Source organism: Pongo pygmaeus, chromosome 8 (genome assembly GCF_028885625.2).
Source record: "Pongo pygmaeus isolate AG05252 chromosome 8, NHGRI_mPonPyg2-v2.0_pri, whole genome shotgun sequence".
Taxonomy (NCBI): domain Eukaryota; kingdom Metazoa; phylum Chordata; class Mammalia; order Primates; family Hominidae; genus Pongo; species Pongo pygmaeus.
In genome coordinates this window covers 127,437,228-127,463,700 of record NC_072381.2, presented here as the reverse complement: position 1 = coordinate 127,463,700, position 26,473 = coordinate 127,437,228, and the positions used below count along the sequence as shown (strand labels likewise).

At 46.3% G+C, this 26,473-nt stretch overlaps 1 protein-coding gene across 5 annotated transcripts in view; it reads right to left on the bottom strand.

Annotated features, from left to right (window-relative positions):
- TACC2 (transforming acidic coiled-coil containing protein 2) overlaps nt 1-26,473 on the bottom strand; it is a 256,831-nt gene that overhangs the window by 206,278 nt on the left and 24,080 nt on the right. For 2 of the 5 annotated variants that reach the window (XM_063670345.1, XM_054503819.2), the window contains exons 1-3: nt 25,276-25,736; nt 23,113-23,190; nt 12,374-12,433 (exon numbers count right to left, since the gene is read on the bottom strand). In XM_063670345.1, coding sequence (XP_063526415.1) covers nt 12,374-12,433; nt 23,113-23,145 — 93 coding nt within the window. In that variant the 5' untranslated portion in view covers nt 23,146-23,190; nt 25,276-25,736. Of the gene's footprint in view, nt 1-12,373; nt 12,434-23,112; nt 23,191-25,275; nt 25,739-26,473 lie in introns of those variants that run through there. The other 3 variants (XM_054503817.2, XM_063670346.1, XM_054503818.2) reach the window with 3 other exon arrangements.

Genomic DNA, 26,473 nt, shown 5'->3' with positions numbered 1-26,473 from the left:
CTTTTAAGTGCTTTACATATTTAAACTCATTCAATCCTTAGAGCCCGATGCTATAGCTAAGAATACTGGGCACAGAGAGGTTAAGCCACTTGCCCAAGGTCACACAGCTTGGAAATGGTGGAGCCAGGATTTGGACCAGGATGGTTTGGCTCTAGAGTCTGTGCTCTTGTCCCTGCCTTATGCTGCTTCGCCATACAGTGGAATTCGTTGCTTTATGGTCTCTGCCATTTTGCTGCCACACTCCAAGGAACTGGACACTTGAGAATAATGTGGTATAGGAGCCTAGATTTGATGCCCAGAATAACACCTGGCACAGAAGAGGCAGTCCATAAATATTTGTTGAATGTATGAAAAATAGATTATTCTTATTTAGTCTGGTGGCCATGTCTGCAAATCGAAGGAGGTACCCTCAGCCCTGGGAGCTCTTGTTTTTGCCACATTTCCTAGTGTTTTTGAATCCCCCTTCCTGTTCCCCGTCTTAGAGATAGTCTTAAGCTCTATTGCTTACTGGATTCCAAAGGACCTGTGTGTCAGCAGGCGTCACTGCAAAACAGCATGCATTTCTAAAGTTACCCTTTACACTTCCAAATCGCAGGCTGGAAAAACAATTGGCAAGCCTTACAGGACACGTGGACTCGCCCAGTTGCTTCTTCAAATCCTTCCTTTGCTGCCATTGCTTGAGTAAACAAACAGTCTTTCGTTGGCTCTGGAACACTCCAGAGCCTGGAGTCTATTTTAAAGCAATCTTTAAACAGTTACAATAATTTTCCAGTCCTAAAAAATATACTTTGTAAAGAGCTAAAGCATTTCGCCATCAAAAAAAAAAAATTCCACTTACCTCTTAAATGCTCCATCACTCTAGACCACTGCTTACTGGTCATGCCAATAGAGTTAATTAAACTATGCTTAATTAACGTGGTTAGATCATGACCAGAGTGTCTGCCCAAGTCGCCCCCTCTTTGAACGAGCTCCTTGGGAGCAGCCTGACTGCAGGTGAATGCTGGGAAGTAGACCAAAGGTCATCCCCATGGCATTAGGAATCGGATTTCAGAAACAACTGCCAGGCTGGCCAAATATGGAGGATGAACACATGCTCTGTGCTAGAGCCAGCCGGCTGCCCATCTTCCCTGTCAAGGGAAGGCAAATGCTCACACCAGTTCTGCTAGACCACCCCAAATGTTTCTTCCCCTCCAAGGGGGGTACAAAAGATTGACGAATACAGGTTGCAGAGGACACTTCAGCCTAACCTAGCAGGCACTCTGTCAGGCCAACAAGCGAAAGGCTGCCAGGGTGGGATTTCAGCTTTCCGCAAACGGAATGTTTTCTGATGTGATACAGCACGATAGAGCAGAAGAAATGAATAAGCTTCGAAGTCCGAGAGAGCTGGGTTTGAGTCCTCACTCTTCCTTTAAAAGATGGAAAATAACAGAATAGAGTTTGATGTGTGTTTTGATGATTATGCCTCATGAATATTAACGGCTGAGTCTAGGTTCTGGTTAGACACTGATGACTAAAACAGGCATGGTGTAAAATGTTAACTTTAGGAGAAGCTGGGGAAGCATCTATATGGGAGTTCTGCCGTACAATCTTTGCAACTTTTCTGTAAATCTGAAAATATTCTAAAGTAAAATTTGGCCAGGCACGGTGGCTCATGCCTGTAATCCCAGCACTTTGGGAGGCCGAGGCGGGCAGATCACTTGAGGTCAGGAGTTCGAACCTAGCCTGGCCAACATGGCGAAACCTCATCTCTACTAAAAGTACAAAAATTAGCCAGGCGTGGTGGTGGGCACCTGTAGTCCCAGCTACTCAGGAGGCTGAAACACAAGAATCACTTGAACCTGGCAGGTGGAGGTTGCAGTAAGCCAAGATTGTGCACTGCACTTCAGTCTGGGCAACAGACTAAGACTCTGTCAAAGAGAAGAAAGAAGGAAAGAAAGAAGGAAGGAAGGAAGGAAGGAAGGAAGGAAGGAAGGAAGGAAGGAAGGAAGGAAGGAGGGAAGGAAGGAGGGAGGGAGGGGGGAGGGAGGGGGGAGGGACGGGGGGAGGGAAAGAAGGAAGGAAGGAAGGAAAGAGAGAGAGAGAGAGAGAGAAAGATTAATTATAAAAAGAGAGACATGGTTCCTGCTCCCCTCATGGAATTTTGAATTTAGTGAATGAATGAGTGATATTTAGTAAACGATATCTGCCTTCCCTTCCTCAGAAGCATTTGGGTCACAAGCGGTGGCCATTACCCTAAAAGGACTCAGGAACCTCAAAGATTTAAGAGGTGACATGTTCCGATGTCTTTAGTCTGTAGGGGGCAGACTAAAGGCTTCAAAAATATACCCAATATTGATGACCTGTATGTATTTAATATTTAAAAACAATATGATTTAAAGAGAACTGGACGAGGTCAGAAAACCTAAATCCATGTGCCCTTGGTCAGATCAGTTCCTCTCTCCAAGCCTCTCTCTCTCCGTCAATAAACTGGGGACCACAATCTCTGCCCTTCCCTACCTCAGTGGGTGACAGGAATGCCTTGTAAACAACAACTGTACAAATAAAAGGGAGAGTCTCTTCATTCAAAGAGCTGGGTATGTCAGGATGGCCTACACCATGCTGTGATGTTTACTTGATTATACTTAAAGTGCAGATATAAACTTTATTTCTTTTGCCCCTCTAGAATCCCTGTATCCACTCATTTTCATGCTACAGCAGCATGGTTTAAGAATGAGCAGGCAGGAAGCTGTGTACAATTGTCCTGAAACCCAAGCTTTACTGCTTATTTAGCTGTAAGTCTCTGGGTTCTACACCTCCAGTACGGTATCTATAGAATGGGGGTCATAACTGCTGGGTTGTTCTGAAGGTTAAATAAAGGACAAGGCTAGACCACGTAGACATTGTACATGCTGGTTGTTATTGTATAAAGAAGAAACAGACTCAAAACTCATTAATGAAGAGCCCCAGTGGCTATCTCAGCTTAGAGCAAAAGCAGTTAATCAGAAGTTCAGGCTGGATGCAGTGGCTCAAGCATGTAATTCCAGCACTTTGTGAGGCTGAGGCGGGTGGATCACTTGAGGTCAGGAGTTCAAGACCAGACTGGTCAACATGGTGAAACCCCATCTCTACTAAAAATACAAAAATTAGCTGGGCCTGGTGGCAGGGACCTGTAATCCCAGCTACTTGGGAGGCTGAGGCAGGAGAATCGCTTGAACCCGGGAGGCAGAGGTTGCAGTGAGCTGAGACTGTGCCACTGAATTCCAGCCTGGGCGACAGAGTAAGACTCTGTCTCAAAAAGAAGGAACAAAGGCCGGGCGCAGTGGCTCACGCCTGTTATCCCAGCACTTTGGGAGGCCGAGACAGGCAGATCACGAGGTGAGGAGATTGAGACCATCCTGGCTAACACAGTGAAACTCCGTCTCTACTAAAAATACAAAAAATTAGCTGGGCATGGTGGCGGGTGCCTGTAGTCCCAGCTACTCCGGAGGCTGAGGCAGGAGAATGGTGTGAACCCGGAAGGCGGAGCTTGCAGTGAGCTGAGATCGCGCCACTGCACTCCAGCCTGGGCGACAGAGCCAGACTCCGTCTCAAAAAAAAAAAAAAAAAAAATTAAAAAAAAGAACAGCTCCTCCCAAAGTTAACATATGACACATTTATTCAGAACATGCATCTGGCCAAAACCTGGAGCCGTGCCGTTCACACACTTGAGTAATTGTGCCAGTGAAAACTTGCACCAACCCTCCGGGCTGGGGGAACCCCACAGCAGGGTCTGTGGGAGCAGACAGGTGACAGTAAAGAAACTCTGCTGTCAAGGCCGGGTGCTATGGCTCACACCTGTAATCCTAGCACTTTGGGAGGCCAAGGTGGGTGGGTTGCCTGAGCTCAGGAGTTCGAGACTGGCCTGGGCAACACGGTGAAACCCTGTCTCCACTAAAATACAAAAAATTAGCCATGCGTGGCGGTGTGCACCTGTAATCCCAGCTACGCAGGAGGCTGAAACAGGAGAACTGCTTGACCCCAGGAGGCAGAGGTTGCAGTGAGCCGAGATCACGCCATTGCACTCCAGCCTGGGTGACAAAGCAGGACTCTGTCTCATTACAAGAAAAAAAAAAAAAGAAAGGAAACTCTCTGCTGTCATGAAGATTGAATTAATTCTTGCTGCTTAATTTGCTCTTTGCTCAACTTCTTTCACATTAAACACAGTTAAAGCAGCCCAGATGCCCACCTGCAGCTTGTGGAATATTGGGAAATGCTGCCTGTCCTGCACTGGCTGAGTGTTGCTGTAATGCTGAGTTCCTTGAGTTCCTCAAGAGCTAAAGAAGGGACCTTCAAGTTAACCTTAGAGCACCAAGCATAGCTTTAAACAAGATGTGCACATATATATGGCACTTTCCTCTGTCAAGCAAAGTAACAATAACCACACAGGGCCTGAGCAACAGACAACCTCAGCCTTTCTTGATGACCAGACCCTGGGGACGGCTCACATACACAGATTCTCCTGTCCTCCTGGTCCTTTGTTCCTCAGATGTCCACAGAGCTGAGGTCTCTTCCAGGAGCAAATCTCATTCAGACCACATCTTGTACACAGAGCAGGGACCCGACCTAGGGAGACCTGCCCAAGCTGGGGGAGGCGTGTCTGCTGAGCTGGCTCTGGGTCCTTCTGATGTCGCCTACTTCCTGCTCATTTGCAGCTCTGAGCTCAAACATCAGCTCCCCAGAAGCGCCTTCCTTGACACCCAGGCTAGGTCTGGGGTCTGTGCACCTGTCTTCTTGCTTCATAGCATTGATCACAGTTTCTAAAGTTGAAAATTATGTTTTTTGGGACTTGCTACAGAAACACCCAGACAATAGAAGTGTTAGAATGGAGTTACTGAATGATGATATGTTTTCAAGTGAGATCATTATAATAATAGGATCGAATGTCTTTTCTTCCTCCCCACACGGTCAGAGCTATAAATGGGAATCATGACAGCCCCATGGCCAAGGGGAACTCCAGAAAGTGGTAATGCAGGGGTCAGGGTTGCCCTTCCCTTCTGAAATCCACATGCTTGGAGCTTGGAGCTCGGGTGTCCCCTGGAGGGCTCTCCAGAACTGAACAACTGTGAAGCCCACCTTCAGGATTTGGGGCTGCGGGCTGGCATATCCCTTATTTCACCATAGAGCTTTCTAAACAAGTCATGATGCATGAAACCCCCAGAAGGGCTGTCGAGTGGAGACAGCTCTCATCACAGCATCGCCACCACCTCTTTCCCGGAGAGGGACACACATAAGCCAGGACCCTGACACTCCCGGGGACAGGTGATGCCCCCTTTGGCTAGGTGTTAGACAGTCTCCCAACTTCCCATTGGACCGTGTCCTCCCACTCCCCAAACGAGTCACCCTTTAGAGCCGTGGTTATACATTTCTCTTCATTTCCAACCATCAGGTGGTGCAATACATCACTTGTGCAAGTGTGCTTTAGTAACCGAGGCTGCTTAGAGCCCCCGGAGAACAGCCTCCCAGGAGGCCTAAATGAGTCCATTCCCAAAGGAAGGAACAAGGGTAACAACTAGGACTCAGCTTGCTGCAAAAGGCACCCACAAGGGCGCCAGGCTGAGGCTCCATGGCCCCAGCTCAGTAAGAGGAACCTCCAATTAGCAGATAGAAGAGGTTTCAGGCTGAGTGTGGGAATTTTCCTCTGCCAATGGCTTCTCTTCCCTCAGAAACAGAGAACAGAACCCAAGGCTGCCACTAAAATTCAGAGTTTCAATAGCATTTGTGCTGATGAAACAAGAAATCATTGTGACCGGTCCGCAGGATAGGAAGGTAAGACTATTGTGATGTTATTAAAATTGACTTCTTGAATAAGATAAATTAGTTTGTAATTAATGCAACAATTAATTGTGGTCAAAAAGTGTCAAAAGCAAATACTATTGAAATAAACTGCCGGCTCACTGCCTAGAGGCTCTGAGGAGAGGTCCTATTGTGCTTACCTCCCTGCCTCCCTCGTCTGCCTGAAGGCCCAGTCCTCCCAGGCACTGGTCCCCCAACCCCACATCTCAGGACGCCCTAGACCCTGCTGCCTCATCTGACCTTGTCTCCACCCCCACCTTCCAATTCCCATGCCTTTTTCTGCACTCAGATCAGCAGCCTGAGCCCTCATATCCCAGGATCATCACGGAACAGACCCTTAACCTTCCCACCTTACCCACACCAGCTGCCCTCTGAGAACCTACCAGGTTCCGACCCTCTCAAGGGGAGGCTGATTTTCCTTCCACAAGCCCAGAAGATCATTGCCTCAAAATAGAGTCAGGAGGCCGGGCACGGTGGCTCACACCTGTAATCCCAGTACTTTGGGAGGCCAAAGTGAGCGGATCACCTCAGGTCAGCAGTTCGAGACCAGGATGGCCAACATGGTGAAGCCCCATCTCTACTAAAAATACAAAAATTAGCCAAGCGTGGTGGCATGTGCCTGTAATCCCAGCTACTCCGGAGGCTGAGGCAGGAGAATCACTCGAACCCAGGAGGCAGAGGTTACAGTGAGCCAAGATTATGCTACTGTACCCCAGCCTGGCTGACAGAGTGAGACTCCGTCTCAAAACAAAACAGAAAAAAAAGCAAAACACACAAAATAGAGTCAGGAACCCCACCCCCATGTTCTTTCTAAGCCATGTCACTTCCCCCACCTGCAAAACTCAATGTCCCTTTAATGCTATGATGCTGTAACTGAGTATCCCATTTTTCTAAGAGAAAGAAAATGGTTTTAATTATTTTTTTTCTTTTTTCTCTCCTTCTTTTCTCATGTTCCTCACTTCCTACTTAGCTCTTTAGAAATGCAATTATAACTTTGTAACCTTGACCTTCCCCTCACCAGACACTCCCTATAGGACAAGCTTATCTGACTATGTGCTCACTTAGAAGCTCCAGAGCCAGAAAGCTCTCCCACCAGGAGATTGCCTCAAGAGACAATGGTCAATTTCCAACCTCAAGTATGCCCACGACGGAACTCCTTCCCACCTGGAGAGCATCTCAAGACAACGACCACCTTAGAACCTAGTTTTGTGCCGGCTGGACCACCTGGTGGATAAGGCACTGAAGTGAGTCCAGTGGTCCCCCACCTACTCGCTCCCTCCCCACCTGCTGTGCATGCTAAGTCCCCCCCTTTAAAAGTCCCTGCTTTCTGCCCCAAAAGAAAAGCAGTGCCCTTAAAAGCAGAAGCCTGTACTTTTCCCCCTAAGCTAAGCTTTAGAATAAAAAGTCACTTTTTTCATGTCAGCCCTCACTCTTGTCTTTTGGTTTGTGTGTTTGTTTATTTATTTTTTGAGACAAGGTCTCACTCTTGTCACCCAGGCTGGAGTGCAGTGGCGCCATCTTGGCTCACTGCAACCTCTGCCCCCTCTCCCCCCAGGGATTAAGTGATCCTCCCACCTCAGCCTCCCAAATAGCTGGGGCCACAGGTGCACACCACCACACCCTGCTAATTTTTTGTATTTTTAGTAGACGGGGGTCTCGCCATGTTGCACAGGCTAGTCTCAAACTCCTGTAGCTCTTGTTAATTGGACTGTACAAGTGGTGAGTGACTGAAGCTTTGGTTTGGTTACAATGCTATTGAATTGAGCACACTCCTTTTACTCTCTGAGATATCTCCTACAAAAACAAACAAACAAACAAAAACCAACAAAAAGCCTCACCTGGGAGCCTCTGGCCTCCCAGGCTTCTTGTTCTCTATTATCCCAGGACCTCAGCCCCATCCAGAATAATGAGCCAAACACAGCTAAGGGGCTCAGCCCCTTGACCACTGTGTACAAGAGAAAGACTCAGGCACCGTGACTGTTGAGGTGCAAAGAATGACCCAAGACCCTGAGCTTGAAGCAGAGGAGATTTACTCACCCGGATGGGTACACATGAGGGACTGCAGCCCCTGCAAAGGCTCAAAGACCATCTCCCTGAACAAGCCACAGGGACTCAACAAAGCAAAAGCCAGGGAGTTTTATAAAGAAATGTGGTTGGTTGGTTTTAACCAGTCCTTCACTTGTCAGTTTCCAATTGGCCAGTTACGCGGAGCTCAGTCTGACTGAGTGCTGAGTCTCAAGTCCACTGAGCCCAGATAGAGCTGGGCACAAGTTCACCGTCAGCTGCTCTGCTTCCTCCTTAGGGAGCCCTGACTGCTGGAGTCTCACCCCCATGGTGAGTGAGCACACAGGCTCAAATCCCAGTGAAATGCTCTTTTATCACCATGGCTTTGTACCACAGGTAGAAGAAAGCCAGACTCCTTACCAGGGCTGGTCGGGACCTACAAAACTGAGCCCTCACCCACCTCCCTGGCTGCACAGCTCACCATAATTTGCCTCACCCACTTTTCTCCAGCCACGCTGGCCTTCTTTGCTGATCTTAAAAGTACAGCAAGCTTATTCCTCCTATACCTGTTACACTATTCCTACACCATACACACCTGTTACCTTATTCCAGAATGTTCCCTTTCCAGAACCTTATGTGGCTGTCTCCTTCTCAGTACACCAGGTCTCTACAGAGAGCTGTCCCCTGCACTTCATCAAAAATAGCCCCAACCACAATGACACTAATTCACACCCACGAGCATGACCGTAATTAAAAAAAAAAAAAAAAAAAAAAAAGTAACAAGTATTGGTGAGGATGTAGAGAAACTGGAACATTAGTACATTGCTAGTGGAAATGTAAAATGGTGCAGCTGCTGTGGAAAAGTTTAGTGGTTCCTCAAAAACTTAAACATAGAATTATTGTATGATCTACCAATTCCACTTCTAGGTATATACCTAAAACAATAGAAAGCAGAGGCTCAGATACTTACGTGGACACCCATATTCATCACAGCATTAGTCACAACAGTCAGAAGGTGGAAGCAACTCAACTGTCCATCTACTAAAAATACAAAAATTAGCTGGGCGTGGTGGTGCACGCCTGTAATCCCAGCTACTCGGGAGGCTGAGGCATGAGAATCACTTGAACTTGGGAGGTAGAGGTTACAATGAGCCGAGATCTCGGCCACTGCACTCCAGCCTGGGTGACAGAGTGAGACTTCGTCTCAAAAAAAAAAAAAAGAAAAAATGGATTGCCGAGCATGATGGCACACGCCTGTAATCCCAGCACTTTAGGAGGCCGAGGTGGGCAGATCACGAGATCAGGAGATTGAGACCATCCTGGCTAACATGGTGAAACCCTGTCTCTACTAAAAATACAAAAAATTAGCCGGGCGTGGTGGCAGGCGCCTGTGGTCCCAGCTACTCGGGAGGCTGAGGCAGGAGAATGGCGTGAATCCGGGAGGCGGAGCTTTCAGTGAGCCAAGATCGCGCCACTGCACTCCAGCCTGGGTGACAGAGCGAGACTTCGTCTCAAAAAAAAAAAAAAAAAAAAGAATGGATTAGCAAAATGTGGGCTATACATACAATGGAATATCATTCGGCCTTAGAGAGAAAGGAAATTCCGACATGCAGCAACATGGGTGAACCTTGAGGACACTACGCTTTAGTGAAATAAGCTAGTCACAGAAGTGAAATAATAATCACATACAAATACTGTATGATTCCACTTACATGAGGTACCTACGGTAGTTTAATTCACAGAGACAAAGCAGCCAGCTGCAGTAGCACATGCCTATAATCCTAGCTACTAGGGAGGCTGAGGAGGGAGGACTGATTGAGCCCAGGAATTCAAGGCTGCAGTGAACTATGATTGCACTACTGCACTCCATCCTCGGCGACAGAATAAGACCCAGTCAGAAGGAAGGAAGGAGGGAAAGAGGAAAGAAAGGAGAGAAGGAAAGAAAAGGTTCTCAAGGGTTGGGGAGAGGGAGAATGTGGGCACAGAGTTTCAGTTTGAGAAGATGAAAAAGTTCTGGAGATGGATGGCGGTGATGGTTGCACTGCAATGTACTTAATTCCACTGAACTGTCCACTTAAAAATAGTTACAATGGTAAATCTTATGTTATATATATTTTACTGCAATAATAAAAAAAAAATAGCCCCCCTGACCGTGGTTACCATTGGAAATTTTATGATGTGTTTTTTGCCTGTTAGCGCCTCATAACGAAGCTTCATTCGAGCAGATCACAGCTGAATTGTTCACTGCTGATTCTCACGTGCTAGAGCAATGCCTGGTAAACAATACACATTTATTAAAGATTCAAATATATTTACTCACTGATGTCTGTTTACTCACTTGCTTATCTGACTCCTCAATTGGCTGTAAGTTCCAGAGAGCAGGGCCCTTGTTTGTCTTGCTTCTCTAGAGATCACAGCACCTAAATAAGTACCAGAGGCCCAGCAGGGAGGAGCTTCCCAAATGTCCACCAAGCCAATAAAAAACCATATCCACGTCACATCACGATGTGGGAGCTTGTGACTGAGGTCTTGTGCTCTGCTGCAAAGCACTATGGAAGACCTCTGTGAGACAGAGCCAGACAAAGTGCTCTTCCCCTAACAGGGACACCCGTAGGAGCCTGGACTAGGATCCCCCAAGATGGCTTCTTGTCTCCAACCTGCCACTGATTTATGGCAGTGAGCAAGTGCCTCGTCCTTCGGATCCACCATACACAAAACTGAAGAATAATGGAGGTGGACCAGATCAGTGTTTCTTTCCAACTCTGATTCCAAAACTTTTTTTTTTTTTTTTGAGATGGAGTCTCGCTCTATCGCCCAGGCTGGAGTGCAGTGGCATGATCTTGGCTCACTGCAACCTCTGCCTCCCAGGTTCAAGTGATTCTCCTGCCTCAGCCTCCTGTGTAGCTGGGATTACAAGCGTGCGCCACCACGCCCGGCTAATTTTTGTATTTTTAGTAAAGACGGGGTTTCACCACGTTGGTCAGGCTGGTCTCAAACTCCTGACCCTGTGATCCACCCACCTCGGCCTCCCAAAGTGCTGAGATTACAGGCATGAGCCACTGCGCCCAGCCCCAAAACATTTTCTTCTAAGAGCCATTTTGCAATATAAGGCCGTATAGGGTAAGTTGCACTGATGGAAGGTCGGGGTGCAGGGAACTGGATTCTCCCCTCCCCACTTCCTCTTTGTTCTGGGCCGATCCAGGAAGCATTGCTGTTGGCTCCAGGATTTCCCAGAATCCAGTTTGGAAATGACTGGCCCAGCAGCCTTAGTGACCCAGGGTTCTAGTTCTCACTCCTCCACTCACCCAAATGACCTGGGATGATTAACCTTCCGAGCCTCCTTCTGAGTCTATAAAACAGGAGTCATCAGCCCAGCTCATGGAACAATGAAGAGAAGCAGATGAACTCATGCGTATGAAAAGGCTTCACAATGCTCTATGCAAATGGTTATTTCACAATCTTAAACATCACTCCTTGCTGGGATATGCAGAGAAACAAATGCATCAAGTGCACCCACCTAACAGCCATCCTCCAGGGGAGAGCAGGTCCTTTTTTTTTTTGAGACAGAGTCTCACTCTGTCACCCAGTCAGGAGTGCAGTGGTACGATCTTGGCTCACTGCAACCTCTGCTTCCCGGATTCAAGCAATTCTCCAGCCTCAGCCTCCTGAGTAGCTGGGATTACAGGTGTGCGCCACCACACCCAGCTAATTTTTGTATTTTTAGTAGAGACGGGGTTTTACCATGTTGGTCAGGCTGGTCTCGAACTCCTGACCTCAAGTGATCTGCCCTCCTCAGCCTCCCAAAGTGCTGGGATTACAGGCATGAGCCACCACACTCAGCCCACTCTTTTTTAAAAGACCACTTCACCTGGATGACTGCCACGCCTGGCCAGGTGTGAAGGGGACTTCAGAGCAGGCTGGTGAGGAGCCAGGGGTTTTAGAGCCTCACCCTGACCACACCCACAAACACACACTAACCTCAACGTCCTCTCCAGGAAAAAGCACTGTGAGGGGACGCAAAGTTCCTTATTTACCCTCCTCCCCAGTGGATGGCAAACACTTTGGGCAGAGCCACAGCAGCGGAACTCAGCTAGCACATTGTTGCATGACACTGACAGCTGATTCAGAATTTAATCTTCTTTTACAACAAATCAGTTTTGCTCACAGGTGGCAAAGGTGGTGTCACCATCCCATTCCCAGCTTCACTTGCAGACAGAGGAAATCAAAGTAGAAGAGTTTGGAGGGGTTAGTATTGGCTCCCAGCATCTGCGTTCCTTTCTGCTGGCAACATAAGCCTTATTCAGCATCGCGGAACATATCAACCAAGCCACTTCTTGGACAGGCACACTAAAATACTATCCTAAAAAATCTAAACATAAATTGTTGATTTCGACCGTGTTTTACAACTTATTTGGGGTGGACGGAAGAAGCAATGGAAGAGGGAGGAGGAGAAAACCTAAATATATAAATGCACATGCCACACCAAATGTTTGCAACCATCTAGACGTTAGGAAGGGGCTGAGAGGGAAGCCATGCAGAACAGCACATTCCCCAGTACCTGTGGGGGCTCAGGGTTTGGAGGCCACAGGATGACGTTATGCAAGCCGGAGTCCTCCTGCTGAAATACAAAGGGATCTCACCGTTAGGACAGGTCGCAGGGAACAGGACCAGATGGACAATCTTTGCTGTTTTTGTGGGGTTTTTTTGTTTTTTGTTGTTGTCGATGTTGTTTTGTTGTTTTGTTGAGACAGAGTCTTGCTGTGTCACCCAGGCTGGACTGCAGTGGTGCAATCTCAGTTCACTGCAAACGGCGCCTGCCAGGTTCAAGCGATTCTCCTATCTCAGCCTCCCAAGTTGCTGGGATTACAGGTGCATGCCACCACGCCCGACTAATTTTTGTATTTTTAGTAGAGACGGGGTTTCACCACATTGGCCAGGAAGGTTTCGAACTCCTGACCTCAGGTGATCACCCACCTCGGTCTCCCAAAGTGCTGGGATTGCAGGCGTGAGCCACCGTGCCTGGCCATGGTTTTTATTCCCAGGCGAAACCCATGAGGCATGCTCCCACGCTGCCCATAGTGTCCCAGAAATGAGACAACAGAGAGAGAGAGGAGGAACCAGAAGCCCGAGGGTGTATGAAGTACACAATGGCCAGGACTGGGCAGGCCTGTCCCTTACCCTTTGCCCTAGTGACACAGCTGCTCCTCAATGCCTGGTCTTTAATCTGTGAACAGGAGGTTTCTGCAGACTTGCATCTTTCCTTCCAAACGTTCCCTAGCAAGCAGGATTCAGGGACCTCCAAGTGCACTCACAGTCAGTCTCCTGAGGTGCCAGGGGCCTGGGTGCGATGGGGAGTGTGCCCGCTGGGGCAGAGATAGCAGTTTGGAGGCGTTCACAGTGATCCAGGTGTGAGAGGGTAGGGTTGTGACAGCAGGGATGGGGAGCAGAAAAACTGTTAGAAAAGATCATGTCATAGATATGTGCTGCCTTTATGTCCTTTGAGAAACTGCTCCAAGTGATATTGAAGGGGCTGGTATAGAGCTGGGCTCATCTTGGCCCTGTAGAGGCGGGTGTGTGACTCATGTGGCTATCAGAGTGTCCCATATTCTGGGCACAGCAATTGACTTCAGAGGGGGCACACGACACAATCAGGGTCACTCAGATTCCTTATGGAGGCTGATCAGGAGGCTGAGGCCAGGCACGGTGGCTCATGCCTGTAATCCCAGCACTTTGAGAGACTGAGGTGGGAGGATCACTTGAGGTCAGGAATTCAAGACCAGCCTGGCCAAAATAGTGAAACTGCATCTCTACCAAAAAAAATACAAAAATTAGCCAGGTGTGGCGGCACGCACCTGTAAGCCCAGCTACTCAGGAGGCTGAGGTAGGAGAATCACTTGAATCTGGGAGGCGGAGGTTGCAGTGAACCAAGATCGCGCCACTGCACTCCATCCCAGGTGACAGAGTGAGACTGTCTCAAAAAAAAAAAGAGGCTGGGCCGGGCGTGGTGGCTCACGCCTGTAATCCCAGCACTTTGGGAGGCCGAGACAGGCGGATCATGAGGTCAGGAGATCGAGACTATCCTGGCTAACACGGTGAAACCCTGTCTCTACTAAAAATACAAAAAATTAGCCAGGCGCCTATAGTCTCAGCTACTTGGGAGGTTGAGGCAGGAGAATGGCTTGAACCCAGGAAGCGAAGCTTGCAGTGAGTGGAGATTGCGCCACTGCACTCCAGCCTGGGCAACAGAGTGAGACTCCGTCTCAAAAAAAAAAAAAAAAAAAAGGAGGCTGGACCACTGGCCGGAAGAAGCATGGAAGGCTGGACCTGCCAAGGGCATCTTTTCCACCAGGCTGGGGGCACCTCCCTGGACGCTAGGGAATCACAAAGGAAAGTAGAGCGCGATCCAGTGAGAGGGATCCCCAGAGCCATCTTTTAAATCTCTGGACTCAGCCACTATTGCAACCAGACCCTCTCTGTGGGCTTCTCAATTCTATAAGCCAATGATCCCTTTCTCTGCTTATGGTCACCGAAGATGGGCTTCTGTCTCTTACAACCTTAAAAAAAGTTCTAATTAGCTGGAAATTTGGAAGGCTAAATGGCCAGGCCATTCATCAATTAATTAATTAAACATATCGTGATTTATCAGATGGGGGGTGGAAGTAGGTGGAGTCAGGGGTGACCCGCAGATTTCTGTCTTGGATGGCCAGGTAGATCATGGTACCCAAGAGAGGGATCACAGGAGGATAAGCATTATGGGGGCAGAAGCTGAGTTTGGGTTGGAGGGACTTGGGGTGGCTCTGGGTCACCAGGTACAGATGGGTCTGGAGCCCCAGTTCCCTGGCAGAGCCCTGAGTCCCGCAGCCAGACACACCCACGCTTCATTCCTACTTGTTTCGCTACCAAAGGCAGACCTCGTCTGGTCCTGGAATCTAAAGGCAACCCCACTTCTCCGACCTCAGCCAGACATGACCCAGACCTCTGCCAGACTGGGTCATGTCTGGCTGAGGTCGGAGAAGTGAAAACTTGCAGAGCTAGAAAAACATCTGCTCACTCAAGGAGAATGAAGACTGAGGAGGGGAGATGGAGTCAGGAGCTGGTAGGAGGTGAGAAATGAGGAACAGGTGGAGTGGGATGCGGGTATTGAACCCCCACACCAGCATTTTTACCTTCCTAACTAGTAAAGATACGTAGCATTAGAATATCCGTCGCCTGCAAGGATGCAGTGACACAGGCTCTCATGCCCTGGTGAGAGAAGTTGACATCACTGTTCTGGAAGGCATTTTGACAATGTATACAGCAAGTGCCTTTTGAAAGTACTAACCCTTTGTTTGACACTGCAATCCCATTTCTATAAGTCTATCCTAAGTAAACAGTATACATTCAATTCTGGACAGCGGGGTTTCGTGAAAGTAATGGGGAGAAAAATGTCACCCATTTTCAACGTTGCTTATATTCAGGTAGAAATTCATCTCAGGTTAAAGAAGTTTACTCACCTCCACTAGGCATTCTGTTAAAGCAGTTAAGCCAAATGTTCTTGTATTCTAGGGTTTCTCAACCTCAGCGCTGTTGACATTTTGCGCTGGATAATTCTTTATTGTGGGGGACTGTTCTGTGCATTGTAGAATACTCTGCAGCAACACTGACCTCTACCTACCAGATGCCAGTAGCACCCCATCTCTGAGTTGTGACAACAAAAACTGTCCTGAGACGTTGCTAAATGTCCCCTGAAGCACAAAATCACACACCTCCCACCCCATCCCACCCCCTGCCCACTGTTCTATCTTGTTTGTAGCCAGTAGTGGGGCCTGCAGGGAGCTGGAGGTCCAAAAGGATCCGTAAGACCCCAAAGAAGAGGTTGAACCTGAGCTGCTTGGTTTGTTAATGAGCAGGACTAAAGACCAAAATATGCCTAGTGGCCTGTACTGTGCACATTGAGGGCACTCACCCAACAGCTATGCCCTTCTCAACTCTAAAACACAAGACAGAACATTCCTTTAAGTGGAAACTACTGGGAGGCGTGCCCGAAGCCAACCCCAGCCAGCAGGCACATTTGTTTGGCCCACAGAGTGCTTAACAATAATTGAAATTAGTTGCCAACATTTTTTTAAAATGTAAGATTTCTTTACACAGTCTCTTCCAGAAAACAGAACAGGAGCAAGCACTTCTCAACTCATTTTGTGAGGCTACTATTACCCTGATACAAAAACCAGACATAAAAGAAAACTACAGAGCAATATTTCTTACGAATTTAGATACAAAAGTCTTCAACAAAGTGTTAGCAAATTGAATCCAACAATGTGTAAAAATAACTATACCAGGCTGCTTCAATATTTGAAAATCAATCAGTGTAGTTCAATATATCAACAGGCCAAAGAAGAAAGATCATACAATTACATCGATTGATGCAGAGAGGGCATCTGACAAAACCCAACACTCATTCGTGATAAAAACCCACAGCAAACTAGGAATAGAGAACTTCCTCAACTTGATTACAAGCATTATGTTTAACAACAAAATTACAGCTAATATCTTACTTAACAGTGAAAGACTGAATGCTTTCCTCCTCAGACTGGGAACCAGGGAAAAGTTCCCAGTGAGAGTCCCCTCTCACTGCTCTTGTTTAACACAGGACTGAAAGTCCTAGCCACTGTAATAAAGAAGAAAGAAGGGAAGGGAAGGGGAGGGGAGGGGAGGGGAGGGGAGGGGAGGGGAGGGGAGGGGAGGGGAGGAGAGGGGAGGGGGAAGGAAGGAAGGAAGGAAGGAAGGAAGGAAAGGTATACAGGATGGGAAAAGAATAAATAAATAAAACTGCCCCATTTGCAAATAACGTGATTACGTACATGGAAAATCCCAAGAAATCTACAAAAACAAACAAACTTCTTGGAACTAATAAGTGAGTTCAGCAAGGTCACAGGATACAAAATCAGCATGCAAAAATCAATATATTAATAATGAACACATGAATAACAAAATTAAAAACATGACACCACTTACGGTCACTCCAAAGAAAATATAATACTTAGGTATAAACATCATGAAATATATGCTGGATCTATATGTTGAAGATTACAAAAAACGATAGTGAAAAATAAAATAGGCTCAGTGTGGTGGCTCACGCCTGTAATCCCAACACTTTGGGAGGCCGAGGCAGGCGGATCACCTGAGGTCAGGAGTTTGAGACCAGCCTGGCCAACATAGTGAAACCCTGTCTCTACTAAAAGTACAAAAATTAGCCAGGCGTGGTGGCATGCACCTGTAATCCCAGCTACCCATGAGGCTGAGGCAGGAGAATCGCTTGAACCCAGGAACTGGAGGTTGCAGTGAGCCGAGATCACGCCACTGCACTCCAGGCTGGGTGACAGTGTGAGACTCCATCTCAAAAAAAAAAAAAAAAAAAAAAAAAAAAGAAAAAAAGAAAGGAAAACAATGGGCCAGGCGCGGTGGCTCACGCCTGTAATCCCAGCACTTTGGGAGACCAAGGTGGGGGGATCACAAGGTCAGGAGATCGAGACCATCCTGGCTAACACGGTGAAACCCTGTCTCTACTAAAGATACAAAAAATTAGCCAGGCGTGGTGGCGGGCACCTGTAGTCCCAGCTACTCCAGAAGCTGAGGCAGGAGAATGGCATGAACCTGGGAGGCGGAGCTTGCAGTGAGCCGAGATCACTCCATTGCACTCCAGCCTGGGCAACAGAGCGAGACTCTTGTCAAAAAAAAAAAAATCCCAGAAAGTATTTTGTAGAGATGGATAGATTTATTCTAATATTAATAGGGAACGTCACAGGTGCAAGAATAGCGAAACAATTTTGGAAAAGAATAAAATGAGAAGACTCACTGTACCTGATTTCAAGCCTTATTATGTAGCCACTGTAATCAAGACAATCAATGGACAAGAATAGCAAACCCAGCAACAGAGCCACACAAACATGCCTAGCTGATTTTTGACAAAGGTGCAGAAACAGTTTAATGGAGGAAGAATACTCTTACAAATGTTGTTAGAAAGATGGACATTCATAGGTTAAAAAAAAATACACACACAAAAAAAATGAATCTCAACCTCAAGAGAATGAGAAGACAAGCCACAGGTAGGGAGAAATTATTTGCAAAAGGCACACTTCATCCAAAATATACAAGAAACTTGTAAAACTCAACAATAAGAAAACAAACAACCTAACTTTAAAATGGGCCAAAGACCTGAACAGACACTTCACCAAATGAGATATACAGATGGCAAATAAGTATATGAAAAGATGTTCCACATCCTATGTCAACAGAGAAATGCAAATTAAAGCAACAAGATACCACTATATACCTATTAGAATGACCCAAAATCCAGAATATTGACAACACCAAATGCTGAGGAGGATATGGAACAGGAACTCTCATTCACAGCTGGTAGGGATGCAAAATGGTACAGTCACTTTGAAAGACAGTTTGGTGGTTTCTTACAAAAGTAAACATACTCCTATATGGTTCAGCAATCACGCTCACTGGTGTCTACCAAAAGGAGCTGAAAACAATGTCTGCACAAAAACCGGCACACAGATGTTTATAGTAGTTTCATTTATAATCGCCAAAACTTGGAAGCAACCAAGATGTTATTCAGTAGATCAATAAATCGGTACATTCAGGCAATGGAAAATTATTCAGTGCTAAAAAGCAATGACAAAGCAATGAAAAAACATGCAGGAACCTTAAATGGACATTACTGAGTGAAAGAAGCCAATGTGAAAAGGTTACATACTGTAGGATCCAACCATATGACATTCTGGAAAAGGCAAAAACTCTGTAGACAGTAAAAAGATTCGTGGTTGCCAGGGATTGAGGGGTGTGGGAGGGATGAGTAGGTGGAGCCCAGAGGACTTTTAGGGCAGTGAAACTACCCTGAATGATACTATTCCTTTGTCCAAACCCAGAAAATGTGCAATACCTAAATCGTGTACCTTACACAAAAATTAACTCAAAATGAATCATGCACTCAAAAATAAAATGTAAAACTTCAAAACTTTTAGCCAAAAAAAAAAAAAATAGCAGAAAATCTTCAGGATGTTGGTGTAGGCAGAGTTCTCAGATTTGATACCAAAAGCAGCACCCCTAAGAGCAAAAACTGATCAACTGTACCTCATCACAATTATACTCTTTTTTTTTTTTTTTGAGACGGAGTCTCACTCTGTCGTCCAGGCTGGAGTGCAGTGGCGTGATCTCGGCTCACTGCAAGCTCCACCTCCCGGGTTCACGCCATTCTCCTGCCTCAGCCTCCCAAGTAGCTTGGACGACAGGCGCCCGCCACCACGCCCAGCTAATTTTTTTTTGTATTTTTAGTAGAGACGGGGTTTCACCGTGTTAGCCAGGACGGTCTCGATCTCCTGACCTCATGATCCGCCCGTCTCGGCCTCCTGAAGTGCTGGGATTACAGGTGTGAGCCACTGCACCCAGCCTCAAAATTATACTCTTTTGCTCTGTAAAAGATGCGCTTAAGAGGACGAAAAGACATGTTACAGAATGGAAGAAAATATCTGCAAACCATGAGCTGACAAAGGATTAGTATCTAGACTATATAAAGAACTCTGAAAACTCTTTAAAAAATAATAATAATAGGCCAGGGTGCAGTGGCTTACGCCTGTAGTCCCAGCACTTTGGGTGGCCAAAGCAGGTGGATCACGAGGTCAGGAGATTGAGACCACCCTGGCTAACACGGTGAAATCCCATCTCTACTAAAAACACACACAAAAAATTAGCCGGGAACGGTGGCGGGCACCTGTAGCTCCAAGCTACTTGGGAGACTGAGGCAGGAGAATGGCATGAACCTGGGAGGCGGAGGTTGCAGTAAGCCGAGATCGCACCACTGCACTCCAGCCTGGGCAACAGAGCAAGACTCTGTCTCAAAAAAATAAATAAATAAATAAAAATAATAGGCTGGGTACAGTGGCTCAAGCCTGTAATCTCAGCACTTTGAGAGGCTGAGGTGGGCAGATCACGAGGTCAGGAGTTCAAGACCAGCCTGCCCAACATAGTGAAACCCTGTCTCTACTAAAAATACAAAAAAATTAGCCAGGCATGGTGGCACGCACCTGTAATCCCAGCTACTCAGGAGGCTGAGGCAGGAGAATTGCTTGAACCCGGGAGGCAGAGGTTGCAGTGAGCCAAGATCATGTCATTGCACTCCAACCCAGCTGACAGTGCGAGACTCCGTCTCAAAAAATATATATATTAATAATAATAATCTAGTTAGAAAATGGGCAAAAGGCATAAACCAATTTTTCACCAAAGAGAATATGTAGATGGCAGATAAGCACATGAAAGGTGTTCAACATCTTTATCCAGCATCAAAATGTAAATTAAAACCACATGGAAATATCATAACACACCTATCAGAATAGCAACACCAAAAAGTGACACCACCAAATGACAGCCAGGGTCCAAAGACCAGATCCCTCATACGTTGCTGGTGGGAATGAAAAATGCCTTAGCAACTCTAGAAGTTTGTCAGCTCCATATCAAACTAAACATGCAACTATCATACAACCCGGCAACTGCACACTTGGACGTTTATCTTAGGGAAATGAAAATGTGTGTTCTCAAAAAACAGCTGCACACACATGTTCATGGCAGCTTTATCTGTAAATGACAAAAACTGGAAACAACCTAAATGAGCTTTAATGGATGAATGGTTCAACAAAATGTACAGTACATCTATTCCTGGAATACTATTCAGCAATAAAAAGGAATGAACTGTTGATACACACAGTACTTGGATAAATCTCAAGAGATTCATGCTGAGAAAAAAAAAAAAGCCAATCCTTAAAGATCACTTACTGTGTGACTCCATTTATATAATGTTCTTGAAATGATAAAATTATAGAAATAGGGAACAATAGGGAATAGGAATAGTGGTTGCCAGGGGTTAGGGATGAGAGGAGAGAGAGGTGGGTGTGGCTGTAGAAGGGTGGGCATGGTCTGTTATCTTGACTGTATCCATGTCAGTATCCAGGTTGTGATATTGCATTACAGTTTGGCAAGATGTTACCCTTGAGGAAAACTAAGTAATGGTACATGGGACCTCTCTGTATTCTTTCTTTCTTTCTGAGACAGGGTCTTGCTCTGTTGCCCAGGCTGGAGTATAGTAGTGTGAACATGACTGTCTGCAGCCTTGACCTCCCAGGCTTAAGCAATCCTCCCACCTCAGCATCCCGAGTAGTGAGAGCTACAGGTGTACACCACCACACCCAGCTGATTTTTTTTCCTTGGTAGAGACGGGGTCTCCCTATGTTGCCCAGGCTAATCTTCAACTCCAGGACTGAAGCTATCCTCCCGCCTCGGCCTCTCAAAGTGCTGGGATTAAAGGTGTGAGCCACTGTACTTGGGCTCTCTGCATTGTTTCTTTAAGCTGCATGTGAATCTACTAGTATCTTAAAATAATAAGTTTAATTTAAAAACTTAACATTTCGTAGAAAAATATGGGTTTCTGAGTTCTTTTGAACTCAGAGTATTGGGCCCACCTTCCCACAAGGCAATCACCCACTGGAGCTGATGGTGGCTGCCCTCTTTAGACAGTAGGACAAGAACTCCCTGTTTGCCAGAGCACTTGCCTCTCCCTGTTGTCTCACATCCAGTCTTTTTTCTCCCTTTTCAGGATTTCTTTTTTTTTTTTTTTAATTATACTTTAAGTTCTAGGGTACATGTGCACAACGTGCAGCTTTGTTACATATGTATACATGTGCCATGTTGGTGTGCTGCACTCATTAACTCGTCATTTACATTAGGTATATCTCCAAATGCTATCCCTCCCCCTCCCTGTCCCCCCACCCCACAACAGGCCCCTGTGTGTGATGCTCCCCATCCTGTGTCCAAGTGTTCTCATTGTTCAATTCCCACCTATGAGTGAGAACATGTGGTGTTTGGTTTTCTGTCCTTGCGACAGTTTGCTCAGAATGATGGTTTCCAGCCTCATCCATGTCCCTAACAAAGAACGTGAACTCATCCTTTTTTATGGCTGCATAGTATTCCATGGTCACACCTAGTCTTTTAACACAATTGTTGTTTCTGGCCTACTCCTAAAGACGCTGGAGTTTGACAACTTCTCTTTTGACACTTTGTTTTCTTGCTTGAGAAAAGAAAAAAAAATTGTAGAGGCCGGGTGCAGTGGCTCATGCCTGTAATCCCAGCAGTATGGGAGGCTGAGGAGGGTGGATCACCTGAAGTCAGGAGTTCGAGACCAGCCTGGCCAACATGGTGAAACCCCGTCTGTGCTAAAAATACAAAAATCAGCTGGGAGGGAAGAAAAAGGCAGAGGGGAAATGAATTACAGTATGTGGGTTTTTAGATCCAATTTTCTCATTCAAGGAACTCCATGTCATTAATCTAAACTTTCCAGTTTGTGTGAGATAAATGGGAAAGTGTCTCCCTGATTTTGTTCACTAAGGCATTAAAACTTCAAATTTAAAATAGTGAAAAATTTGAATATGTTGTAGTATCTCAGCCTACGCACAATTAAGCAGTTAAAGTCCATTCTTCAATTGTGAAAACCTTGTTTAACATGAGAATGACCACTCACATTTAATCTGCCCAACACTGATAGATTTCAAAATCATTTTTTAATGGCCATAGCTTTATTTGGGGGAGCAGCATGGAAAGGTTTTATTTTAACCTCTGCTAAATCCATGTAAGTTGATGGGTGGACACAACCTAGGAAAAATGTGCCAATCTCTCTTATGTCAGTTTTAGAAGACAGAATAAAAAGTAAGGCCAGGCCCGGTGGCTCATGCCTGTAATGGTGGCTCATACTTGTAATCCCAGCACTTTGGGGAACTAAAGAAGGAGAATTGCTTGAGTCCAGGAGTTCAAGGCCAGCCTGGGCAACATTGCCAGACCCCATCTCTACAAAACCTAAACATTAAAAAATTAGCCAGGCGTGTTGGTGCATGCCTGTAGTCCCAGATACTTGGAAGGCTGTGTGGCAGGAGGATCGCGTTAGTCCAGGTGTTTGAGGCTGCAGTGAGCTATGATCATGCCACTGCATTCCAGCCTGGGTGACAGAGCAAGACCATGTCTTTAAAAATAATAATAAATAATAAGTAGAATTAGCATTTCCGGCTTTAACTAGAGCTAGCCTTAATCGTAAGAGAATTCCAGTGAAATGAAAAATGGCTGCATAGATCCATAAATGCCTGCACGCATCTACGCAGAAGCTGTCTTGTTTGCTCCTTCTTGAGTGAAGATGGGACGCTGTAAAAAGAACCTAGTCAAGGTCTGCCAAGAGCACCATGTAGCTCGAGAGAGAAGCTTCCTGACACCCACCTGGTTGTCCGAGGTGCTGTTCTCATTGCCCATGGTGATTCAGGGTCCCCAGCGTCCCCAGAATTTTGTCAGAGGTGACTGGAAGAAACAAAAGGGTATAAACATCTGTGAAATGAAAAAAGATCTGAGGTTTTTTATGTCTGCTCATCTCCCCAAACTCTAAAGCCAGATGATGGGAAATGTTTATCTCTACGGTCACATCATGGAAAATTACTTTTGAAGGGTTTTCTTTCGTGATCTGCCATCCAGGTTTCTTTCCCAATACGGGCTGGTGTTTTCATTCCCCACCCCGGGGTTGGCAGACACTTCTGAAAAACGGGTTTGTTACTGAGACTCTGAGCTAGTGCCAGCGTACACATATACGTATATATACAAACAGAGTGACAAAAGGGGTCCGTTTGCCAAAGGGCCTGAGGAATGCTGCTTGTCAGATTATTTTCTGCTTCTAATTGTGTTCAGTTTGGAAATTCAGAGCGTGGCTGGTTTCCCACTGTTGGTGACAGCAGAGCTCGGTGTCAGACATCAGGAGGCGTGAAATCCACTGCTCTCCAACAACATATGGTTTTTATTTTTTTTACTTTAAACACTTGTTTCATCAAATCAGTTTCACTTCTGCACACACTTTTTATCAAGGCAGAATGGCTTTCTTGCTGAGGAAAATGGGTGATTGGGACCAGACGAGATCATGTAAGGCAGCACACTGCCAGGTCAACTAGAATCATTTCATGGGCTCACTTAGTGACATGGTTTATTAATGATCTTTCTTTCCTTTCTCTTTTTTTTTTTTTTTTTTTTTTTTTGAGATGGAGTCTCACTCTGTCACCCAGGCTAGAGTGCAGTGGCACGATCTCGACTCACTGCAACCTCCACCTCCTGGGTTCAAGCAATTCTCTGCCTCAGCCTCCTGAGTAGCTGGGATTACAGACACCCGCCACCATGCCTGGCTAATTTTTGTATTTTTAGTAGAGACGGCGTTTCACCATCTTGGCTGGTCTTGAACTCCTGACCTCGTAATCCACCCACCTTGGATCCTGTAGTGATCCAAAATCCAAAGTGTTGGGATTACAGGTGTGAGCCACCGCGCCCGGCCTATTAATGATCATCTTAATTAGGGTGCTTCCCACACAGTTCACAGAGAAGCCCAGTGTATTTACTGACCTCATCCAACTGAATTCCATATGACACTGTAACATATTCAGGCCTAGAGGTGTTACCTTCACTTTTTCTAGTTAGAAAAACTAAATTACAGAAAATCTTTAAGAATCCTAGACTTTTAGAGCTGGAGCCGTAGAGATGACCAGTCTAACCCAGTGGGGGAACTCAGGCTGGAAAAGGTAAGGAACTTGCCAAAGACTCAGTTTGGGGAGGCCAAAAGTTGGAAATAAACCTCAAACTCCAGCCTTCTAATTGAAGATTTCTTCATGGAAATATGGTTTTCATCATAGTGTTTCCTCGGAGAGCTTAAAATTCACCCATTGACTTGCTTATTCATTTAAGCAACATTGATTGCGTAGCCACCCTGCACTACGCGTACTGAACAATCACTGGAAAATAAAACGGAAGTGGTTCAAACAGGCCCAATTAAAATGCCTCCAAACTGAGAAAACTGAGGACGTCACCACAGCATTCAATTCTTTCACTCCTAACCCTTTAATCAAAAGGATATGATACCTTAATCCTTTCTTGCCTTTTGCTGTAGACATACACACACACACACACACACACACACACAATCACATGCTCAGAGAATGTAAAAATCTACGTGCATTTAAAATTAATCACTTCCATTTATTTTTTATGTTCATTTGGAAGATGATCCCTCATTTGAAAATATTGAGTGTTAGAAGAATCACTGCCTTATCAATTATTAACTTCCTTGTATCTTCCAGGTTGAATCATAAGGTTGAATGTAATATTAATTTGTGACAATCATTAACCAAATTAAATACAATAATCTTATTAAAAATCAAGGCATCTGAACTAGCTTTTTAAACAAACAGACTAAAGAGACCGGCAAAACTCCTGGTGAGGTGTAAATTGTAAAACCGCCGAGGGAAGCCTGGCTGCGTCTGGAATCCTCTTCTAGGGAACTCTGCAACCACCACCCTCTCGGGCTTTCCCAAGACAGAACCCAAGGTGCACACATCTCTGCCTCCTACTTACATTCGGGGGTGGTCTGGACTTGGAGGCTGCGGGCGCATGGAAATTCTGCCCTTCAGCAACTGGACTTTCTCCTCCTCCGTTCAGAATTGTGCGAGTTCTAAGCAGAGCCCCTGACACACCTCAAGCAGTCGGGCAAACAGCGCGTCTCCGCCCTCGCACTGGTGCAAGCCAGCTGCACTTCATACCTGGGCAGGAGCCGTGCAGAGCCGTCGCGATTAGACAAGCGTTCCTGCCCACGGGGAATCAGCGTTTCCCAGCCCGTCAGTTTCAGGGCCTTTCACACAGGGATTTTCCCCGTTATTACATCAGCAGGGCTCCTTTCAGAAAAGGCTTATCCAAAATAAGCGGCCCCTGCCATCTGATTGGCCGCACCTAGCAGCTCAGAACTGTCCCTTTCAAGGAGCCTTGCGCCAGGAACCTCTCACTTCTCTCTTGCCCTTTATGCAGTCGGGCCGGGAACAAACCTTTCTTTCTAAAAATAAGCTAACTGCTCCCAGGCCTTCCTGTTTGCACCTGGGCAAATTCCGCCGTAAATAATGTGGAGATGCACATACAAAAAGAAAAAAAAACTTGCAAAAATGTGATGACGCGGCAGTCTGGCACCTGTTTATGGAGTGTGCAGAATGTACTTACCCAGGCGTGGCTTGAGTTTCGGCAAGTGAGGTCATAAAAAGTAGCAGGCTTGCCCAGAACGCTGATAGGCAGACTTGCCGGCCCACCTTGGGTGGAGGAGGCCCTGTGGACCTCGGGTGGGGCAGAGAGTACCGACCCAAAGACCCTCCTGCCCCACAGCCTCCGGCCGCCCGCAGTTCCTCCAGTTATTACCACTCAGCCATCCTTTGCATGCACGCAACTAGTTTCTGTTTTGTGTAGGGCAGAACCTTTCAGGCAAATGGAAGCGCCTTACCCCTGCCACATGGCAGGACCACTCCATGGAAACAAATTAGCATTTATTTCATCAAAGGCTTCCCGGAGACCAGGCATCTTACCAAGCTCAGAAGACCCTTAGGAGCTCCTTGGAGGTGGTGCAGGAAGCTAGATGAGGAGGGGGAGCTCAGTGCCCCGCTTCTGGTTGGAACAGAGCAGAAGCGTGTATGTTTCAACAGATGAATGGATAAACAAAATGCCGTCTCTCCATACAGTGGAATATTCTTCAGACATGAAAAGGAATGAAGTACTGACGCATGCTACAACGAGG